The sequence below is a fragment of the Coregonus lavaretus genome (assembly GCF_964263955.1).
Source record: "Coregonus lavaretus genome assembly, chromosome: 1".
Taxonomy (NCBI): domain Eukaryota; kingdom Metazoa; phylum Chordata; class Actinopteri; order Salmoniformes; family Salmonidae; genus Coregonus; species Coregonus lavaretus.
The window spans coordinates 81,231,860-81,241,681 of NC_139988.1; the positions used below are offsets into that span (position 1 = coordinate 81,231,860).

General features: G+C 43.6%; 1 protein-coding gene across 1 annotated transcript; it reads left to right on the plus strand.

The window, feature by feature from the left end:
* Positions 1–6,579: 6,579 nt before the first annotated feature.
* LOC311103887 (dexamethasone-induced Ras-related protein 1-like) lies at positions 6,580–8,202 on the plus strand. Its single transcript, XM_084145518.1, has 2 exons — positions 6,580–6,991; positions 7,218–8,202. Exons 1-2 carry the CDS (start codon positions 6,718–6,720, stop codon positions 7,742–7,744), a joined length of 801 nt encoding a protein of 266 aa, XP_084001644.1. The 5' UTR covers positions 6,580–6,717; the 3' UTR covers positions 7,745–8,202.
* Positions 8,203–9,822: the final 1,620 nt, after the last annotated feature.

Here is a 9,822-nt window from a genome sequence, read left to right on the forward strand (position 1 = left end):
ATCTTTTTTTATCATTGTTATTTCCTGATAGTTGCTGGTTGAAAATGCAATCTACACAGGACCTTCTAATCAGCCTGTTTGAATGAGCGGGAGTTTTGGCTTGCCTGGTGACATCACCAGGCGGAAAATTGGTTAATAGACCAACAACAAAGAGAGTTCCAAACCTCTCTGCCAATAACAGCTAGTTTTAAGTTTTCCCCTCCCCACTCAGACTACTCCCAGACAGTCCTAGCAAAATTCTTGCTTGAGAAATTGTTTTTTGTTAAAAAGCTATTTTTGTCAATTTTATTGGAAAAGTATTACCTTAAGGTACTTAGTTGTTACCCAGAAATGATTTGATATTCATATAAAAACGGGGCATTGAGCCTTTAAAGACATGCTCCAGAACTTTGGCAACTAGTAAATATTTTTTAAACCTCCCACTTTGGACTGGATGTGTCAATGTGTAGTTCATACTTGCATAATCTATGAGCAGAATGACTGTCTTACCTCAATTAGCCACAAAATCCCTAGTTTAAAAGCGACTGTTTTTCTGGAAGCTGTGCTGCGCCATTTTCCCTATATTTTCCCCCACGTAGGCCAGCCCCCTAGCAATTCCAGTTTCAGCCAATGAGCTTCAGCCCCTCGCCATTTGAATGACATCTAGCAAGATGCACAAACAGAAGTGCGAGAGAGCGAGCAATGACTTGGTGCACATATCTGAACATATGTGACAATACGCAATTTTCGGGGACCACTTTCGGCTCATGAGCGCTACTTTCAGAACTACTGGCTAAAAAGTATATAAAAAAATATATTTTAACAGTTCAGAAAGTCCCCACCACACCCCATCTTTATACATGTAGGCCTAGATCCAATCAGATCAAGCCTTAACCAGTAATAGCAGACACCCGGATGTTTTGGCAGTGTCTAATGTTTTGGCAGTGTCAGACGTTGGAGCCTTCCAATCGGTGAGCAGCTGCTCTCGCGATCAATGTCACGAAGCTACACCCACCCCACTCCTGTTATTAGTTCAGAACGAGAAAGTGTAGGCTATATAGAAATAATGACGCTCAAATTGAAAAATCATTAAATGAAATAATTAGGATTTCTGTCACCCTAATCGAGCTGTAGGTTACATCTGACATTCCGGTGTTTGTAAACAAGGCTGCATGGGATTTCTGGCAATGGAAGGTGAACCGTCGCCCCAGTCTAAGGTCCTGAACGCTCTGGAGCAGGTTTTCATCAAGGATCTCTGTGTACTTAGCTCCGTTCATCTTTCCCTCGATCCTGACTAGTCTCCCAGTCCCTGCCGCTGAAAAACATCCCCAAAGCATGATGCTGCCACCATGCTTCACCGTGGGGATGGTGCCAGATTTCCTCCAGATGTGACGCTTGGTATTCAGGCCAAAGAGTTCAATCTTGGTTTCATCAGACCAGAGAATCTTCTTTCTCATGGTCTGAGAGTCCTTTAGGTGCTTTTTGGCAAACTCCAAGCGGGCTGTCATGTGCCTTTTACTGAGGAGTGGCTTCCGTCTGGTCACTCTACCATAAAGGCCTGATTGGTGGAGTACTGCAGAGATGGTTGTCCTTCTGGAAGGTTCTCCCATCTCCACAGAGGAACTCTAGAGCTCTGTCAGCGTGACCATCAGGTTCTTGGTCACCTTCGTGACCAAGGCCCTTCTCCCCCGATTGCACAGTTTGGCCGGTCTTGATGGTTCCAAACTTCTTCCATTTAAGAATGATGGAGGCCACTGTGTTCTTGGGGACCTTCAATGCTGCAGACATTTTTGGTACCCTTCCCCAGATCTGTGCCTCGACACAATCTTGTCTCTGAGCTCTACGGACAATTCCTTCGACCTCATGGCTTGGTTTTTGCTCTGACATGCACTGTCAACTGTGGGATCATATATAGGCAGGTGTGTGCCTTTCCAAATCATGTCCAATCAATTGAATTTACCACAGATGGACTCCAATCAAGTTGTAGAAACATCTCAAGGATGATCAATGGAAACAGGATGCACCTGAGCTCATTTTCGAGTCTCATATCAAAGAGTTTGAATACTTATGTACATGTGATATTTCCGTTTTTTTTATTTTTTTATATGTGCAACCCCGTATAACTTGTTTTCGCTTTGTCATTATGGAGTATTGTGAGGATTTTAGAATAAGGCTGTAACAAACAAAATGTTTAAAAAAGGGAAGTGGTCTGAATACTTTCCGAATGCACTGTAGCTACCTCTCCTCAGCAAACACCACAAAGAGAAATAGTGATAGCGGTTAGTGCGCTGTTACTGCAGACCAGAGCAATACATCGCAGACCGATGAAAAGAGAAAGCGAGGATAAATTGCAGGGAAAGAGAGGTTCAATTCCTTTTTCCCGTTCTCCTTACAAGCTGTGCTCAACTATTTTCCCCTTTACCACGAACCGGCCGTCTGCCTCTGGGGACCGGGCACAATCAAAAGCTATTTGGCAGCGGGGGGGGGGGGGAAACAAATCATAAAATGAGGAACTGAGGAGCACTCTGGTGCGAAGCCACATTAAGCCAGTAGCTGCCTGACGCTTTACAGTGGGGATTTTTTTTTCAATCAATCAAACTCATCATGGGGGGGGGGGGGGTCAAATTGACCTGTTTTGTCATATTTGGTCATGACCCCCATCCCTCCGCAAGTGACGTGCCTGATTTAGAGCCCTGTGCACCAAGCTCAGGGTCAGAGAGACCCTGGGTAAGTCATCACGAACAGATCGTGGGTACATTGGGTCACAGTACCTCTGGCTTTTCTCTGTTTCACAACCCACCAGGGGTTTCTCTGCGATGCCGGCACACGTCCCACTTGGAAGTCCACTTCAGTGAGTCAGCCAGCGGGGTTGCCTCTCACCCCACTCCACCTCAGGGAGGCTTGAAGTTACATACTGATTACTAGGCTAGTGACCAATCATCAAAAACACCTGTCCATGATAGGCTCACTCCACTAGTCAACATTTTCGGCAGTATTGGCTTGCATGAGCTTATGTGGCCCATCCCTTCTCGAGCCAGGCATAATCTGCACTTTTTGAGTTTAGGGGGTGTGTCACAATATCTACCAATTGAACCACTTTTGCATAAAATATTTCTACACAACCATCCATTTCATATATGGGAGACATTAGAGATGTGAAAAAAACATGGTTGTGTTTTGTTCTACCTCAGGTAGGGGTTTCAAAAAAATGTGGGGGCCTTGCCATTAGCCTATACCTAATATCTCGTGGACCGACGTACGTAACAGGATGGTATTGTAGCTACGACTAACAAAGAACTTTGTTCCGGTGTGCAGATTTTTTCACCATTGATCATTTGGACAATCACGATTTGGTGTTCGCATATTTTGAATTTTGGAAAGAGGAGGGTATATTTGGCCCATGCTTTGGGCGCGTTCCTCTGCCCAGGCATTGCTGACGCATGCCAGATCTTACAATGCCTTGATAGTTATTTTACGTATCAGCTAACCACATCATATGTTATAGCAATCTGTCAGTCGATGATTATAGGGTTTTCAAACATTAGTACACAATTTCCTTGAGCAGGTGCAGGTTTAAATAGTCATGGGGACACAGGTACATGCTTGCTTACTGGGGGGCAGTTAGAATGTTGGGCCGGTAACTGAAAGGTTGCTAGTTCGAATCCCTGAGCTGACAAGGTGAAACAAAATCTGTTGATCTGCCCTTGAGTAAGGCACTTAACCCTAATTACACCAGGGTTGCTGTCAACAATGGCTGATTCTTGGCTGTGACCCTAGTCTCAGAGGGAGTTGGGATATGCAAAAAACACATTTCCACCTCACACTTATGCAAATATAAGCACCCCCTATATACAAGAATGCAGATGTGTGTGTGCACACAACGGCTATGCATTATGCAGTCACACACTGAGGGAACCATCTCTAAATACTGCTTCTATGATTAATGATCACACAAAGCATGTGTTTGCCAAAGCCCCTGTGTGGGTCAAAACATGAGTGCCCCCTTCTGGTAGATATTGTAAATACACATACATGTTCTCTGTGCATAACACCACTTTTATGACAGGCTTCTTTCAACTGGTGCCTTGAATTAAGAGCTATTACATTTGTTGATACTTTTAGGATGAATTGGACATGAAGCCCGAAAATACTATTATAGGTACCATTGACTTGCATTGGATTTGTGCCACAAATGCTAAACAGTTAGCATTTGAAACAGTGGCCAGGTAAACAAAACCCAAGCATGGATTGCTGTCATACCTTATCCATAGACTACTTACAGGGTAAGGAAATCAATATGTCCCTTTAACAAAACGTATTAGTGTTAACTTAATAGTAATCAACTGAGTGCACTGTTGAATAACACTAGGCTACGTTTTGTTACACTTGAATTAAATTACTTCAGTGAAATGTCTGGAATTACAATTTAATTTCCACCTGTCTGAATGTGCATAATCAAATAAACGACCTAAAACAGTTAAATGGTAAAGGACAGATTGTGTAGACACACTGCTCTGAAGCATAGGAAATGCCTGGTATGGAGAGGGTTATTTTAAGTCACATTATCTACAAGTCCTCATTTCCGTTCTGTAGATTTAGTATTACTAAAGTTGTCCAAGGTCCAACATCATTCCAAACAGAATGTCACAGAGTAGTCTAAATGACGGAAAGACTATAATTTATTAACAAAGTATTATTGCAGAAAGCGGGCATTACACACAATAATACTAACAATATACAGTGGGGAAAAAAAGTATTTAGTCAGCCACCAATTGTGCAAGTTCTCCCACTTAAAAAGATGAGAGAGGCCTGTAATTTTCATCATAGGTACACGTCAACTATGACAGACAATCCAGAAAATCACATTGTAGGATTTTTAATGAATTTATTTGCAAATTATGGTGGAAAATAAGTATTTGGTCACCTACAAACAAGCAAGATTTCTGGCTCTCACAGACCTGTAACTTCTTCTTTAAGAGGCTCCTCTGTCCTCCACTCGTTACCTGTATTAATGGCACCTGTTTGAACTTGTTATCAGTATAAAAGACACCTGTCCACAACCTCAAACAGTCACACTCCAAACTCCACGATGGCCAAGACCAAAGAGCTGTCAAAGGACACCAGAAACAAAATTGTAGACCTGCACCAGGCTGGGAAGACTGAATCTGCAATAGGTAAGCAGCTTGGTTTGAAGAAATCAACTGTGGGAGCAATTATTAGGAAATGGAAGACATACAAGACCACTGATAATCTCCCTCGATCTGGGGCTCCACGCAAGATCTCACCCTGTGGGGTCAAAATGATCACAAGAACGGTGAGCCAGAACCACACAGGGGGACCTAGTGAATGACCTGCAGAGAGCTGGGACCAAAGTAACAAAGCCTACCATCAGTAACACACTACGCCGCCAGGGACTCAAATCCTGCAGTGCCAGACGTGTCCCCCTGCTTAAGCCAGTACATGTCCAGGCCCGTCTGAAGTTTGCTAGAGTGCATTTGGATGATCCAGAAGAGGATTGGGAGAATGTCATATGGTCAGATGAAACCAAAATATAACTTTTTGGTAAAAACTCAACTCGTCGTGTTTGAAGGACAAAGAATGCTGAGTGGCATCCAAAGAACACCATACCTACTGTGAAGCATGGGGGTGGAAACATCATGCTTTGGGGCTGTTTTTCTGCAAAGGGACCAGGACGACTGATCCGTGTAAAGGAAAGAATGAATGGGGCCATGTATCGTGTGATTTTGAGTGAAAACCTCCTTCCATCAGCAAGGGCATTGAAGATGAAACGTGGCTGGGTCTTTCAGCATGACAATGATCCCAAACACACCGCCCGGGCAACGAAGGAGTGGCTTCGTAAGAAGCATTTCAAGGTCCTGGAGTGGCCTAGACAGTCTCCAGATCTCAACCCCATAGAAAATCTTTGAAGGGAGTTGAAAGTCCGTGTTGCCCAGCGACAGCCCCAAAACATCACTGCTCTAGAGGAGATCTGCATGGAGGAATGGGACAAAATACCAGCAACAGTGTGTGAAAACCTTGTGAAGACTTACAGAAAACGTTTGACCTGTGTCATTGCCAACAAAGGGTATATAACAAAGTATTGAGAAACTTTTGTTATTGACCAAATACTTATTTTCCACCATAATTTGCAAATAAATTCATTAAAAATCCTACAATGTGATTTTCTGGATTTTTTTTTCTTATTTTGTCTGTCATAGTTGACGTGTACCTATGATGAAAATTACAGGCCTCTCTCATCTTTTTAAGTGGGAGAACTTGCACAATTGGTGGCTGACTAAATACTTTTTTCCCCCACTGTATATAGATAAATATGCGGATACCCAACTGTCATAGTCGAGTCCATGCTTTGTTTATCTCCGTTTTCTCATGTGCTTTAAGCTACAATGCTTAGCTGTCCGAGTCCCCAAGGTAGTTAGTTGATAAAGCCGTTCTCATAGACTCCGACTGGAACTGACTGATGCATCAGCGGGCACCTATGACATTTTACCTTCTGCTCTATGAGGCACTGAGTACCGTGACGTCCTGAGAGGGAGGGCTCAGCTTTCAGCTTAAATATCCGGCGCTCTCCGTAGTTCAGACAGACGCAACAGAGCGCACTGAGAAATACTGAACGATAGCCTACTGTTGAATCCAACTTTGGCTGAATCTATCAAACGAAACGAAGAGTCCGCACACATTGGACTCACTCTAAGCAACTGTTTAGGCTACTTTATAATCATGATCAAGAAAACGTCCCCTTCCGATAACGATTTCGATATCCCGGCGAAGAATTGCTGTAGGATGGTGATTTTGGGATCCACCAAGGTGGGCAAAACAGCCATCGTGTCCCGGTTTCTGAACGGTAGATTCGATGAGGAGCAGTACACGCCGACCATCGAGGACTTTCACAGGAAACTGTATAGCATTAAGGGAGATGTATACCAACTGGACATATTGGATACCTCAGGCAACCACCCGTTCCCTGCTATGAGGAGACTATCCATACTGACAGGTAAATATTCCATCTCCAGTTATTGCGACTCAAAGCGTGCATGTCCAATAGCAATCTGCAGTCGTGCATTTTAGTAACCTCAAGGGTGTGTGCACTGTGCGCGCATTTTGCATTGGCTGCACAACGCGCCACAGGTGCCATTACGCATGGAAATACTGTAGCCTATGTCAATGTGTTTCTTAGAAGCTCTGATACTAAATGCGTTGCTCCTCTTGTTTCCCTTCAGGTGATGTCTTTATCCTGGTATTCAGCATAGACAACAGAGACTCTTTCCAGGAGGTGCAGAGGCTCAAGCAACAGATAGTTGAGACCAAGTCGTGCCTGAAAAACAAGACCAAGGAGAAGATTGACGTTCCTCTGGTTATCTGCGGAAACAAGGGCGACCGGGAGTTTTACCGGGAGGTGCAGAATGAAGAGATTGAGCAGTTGGTGGCGGGAGACGAGCACTGCGCATACTTTGAGATCTCAGCCAAGCGCAACACCAACGTGGACCAAATGTTCCAGACCCTATTCACCATGGCCAAGCTACCCAATGAGATGAGCCCGGACCTCCACCGTAAGGTCTCGGTGCAGTACTGCGACATGCTTCGCAGTAAGTCCCTGAAAAATAAGAACAAGAAGAACAATGGAGACGCGTACGGCGTCGTGGCGCCATTAGCTCGGCGCCCGAGCGTCCACAGTGACTTGATGTACATAAAGGAGAAGGCGATCGGTGGGCAGGGAAAGGATAAAGAGAGATGTACTATCAGCTAAGACTGTGAGATGAATCTTATAGAATATCTTGAAACCGAAAAGGATGTGCTTCATTTGTGATGCACCTGACAGACGGGGCTTGGGGGCGCAAGGCTGCCCATGCGGCTTACCGTCGCTCGGTAGTGGGGACACTTGAGACAGCGATGCCGAGAGCCGATGTGCTCCGGGCGCAATGACACTGTCTAGATTCAGACACTCCGCACACGTGGAAGTGCATGTCCACGAGACTTTTAAGAATGTTACTTTGTTCTGTTAAGAGCCTTATGTGATGTGGCTTAAAATCTTGTGATATTGTTCACAGATGCGTAAAATGTGTTGTTTTGACATCTACCTTTACAGACTGGCGAGAAACGAGACTCTTGGCGTGTACAATGTTAATACTATTGTTTACATTATGTTATACATTTTATAACAGATAATTAAACTTGAATGTTGCAATCTGAACAATTTTATATTGTGAATGTATATTTTGTGTCAGTCAACTTTTGCAAAAAAAAGAAAATAACTGAAATAAATAAATACAAATAATCTTAATCTTCCGTTTCTTCATGTTTTTCTTACAAGTGTTTTGAAATGGCCCACTCATCACTCCCTACACCTAGTAGTAGGTCTAGAGATCAAGGGAAACTACCTAGGCTAAGCATAAATTAATGACATAAGCTTCAATGAGCAGTTTAGCGTTAAAGACTATTGCTAGCCAAATGGTCCCCTTCCATACCACATGTTTACTGATTGATGAAGAATTTAGCCTAATTGATGTCAGAACTATAATTACCCAGTGATGGAACATACACTACATAGCCAAAAGTATATGGCCACCTGCTCATCGAACAGCTCATCCCAAAATCATTGGCATTAATATGGAATTGGTCCCCCATTTGCTGCTATAACAGCTCGCAGTCGACGTTCCAATTCATCCCTAAGGTGTTCGATGGGGTTGAGATCAGGGCTCTGTTCAGGCCAGTGAAGTTCTTCCACGCTGATCTCGACAAACCATTTCTGTATTGACCTCGCTTTGTGCACTGGGGCATTGTTATGCTGAAACAGGAAAGGGCCTTCCCAAAACTGTTGCCACAAAGTTGGAAGCACAGAATCGTATAGAATGTCGTTGTATGCCATAGCATTAAGATTTCCCTTCACTGGAACTAAGGAGCCTAGCCCGAACCATGAAAACAGTCCCAGACCATTTGTATTTGTATTTATTATGGAACCCCATTAGCTGCTGCCAAGACAGCAGCTACTCTTCCTGGGGTCCAGCAAAATTAAGGCAGATATACATTTTCAAACATTACAATACATTCATAACAGATTTCGCAACATATTAAGTGTGTGCCCTCAGGCCTCTACTCTACTACCACATATCTATAACTCAAAATCCATGTGTACATGCATATGTTATCGTGTGTTTGTATTCATGTGTCTATGTTTGTGTTGCTTCACAGTCCCCGCTGTTCCATAAGGTGTGTTTTTATCTGTTTTTTAAATCAAATTTTACTGCTGGCATGAGTTACTTGATGTGGAATATAGTTAAATGTAGTCATGGCTCTATGTAGTACTGTGTGCCTCCCATAGTCTGTTCTTGATTTCGGGACTGTGAAGAGACCTCTGGTGGCATGTCTTGTGGGGTATGCATGGGTGTCCGAGCTGTGTGCCAGTAGTTCAAACAGTGCATTCAACATGTAAATACCTCTCACAAATACAAGTAGTGATGAAGTCAATCTCTCCTCTTCTTGGAGCCAGGAGAGATTTACTTGCATATTATTAATGTTAGCTCTCTGTGTACATCCAAGAGCCAGCCATGCTGCCCTGTTCTGAGCCAATTGCAATTTTCCTAAGTCCCTCTTTGTGGCACCTGACCACACGACTGAACAGTAGTCCAGGTGCGACAAAACTAGGGCCTGTAGGACCTGCCTTGTTGATAGTGCTGTTAAGAATGCAGAGCAGTGCTTTATTATAGACAGACTTCTCCCCATCCTAGCTAGCTAGTGTTGTATCAATATGTTTTGACCATGACAGTTTACGATCCAGGGTTACTCCAAGCAATTTAGTCTCAACTTGCTCAATTTCCACATTATTCA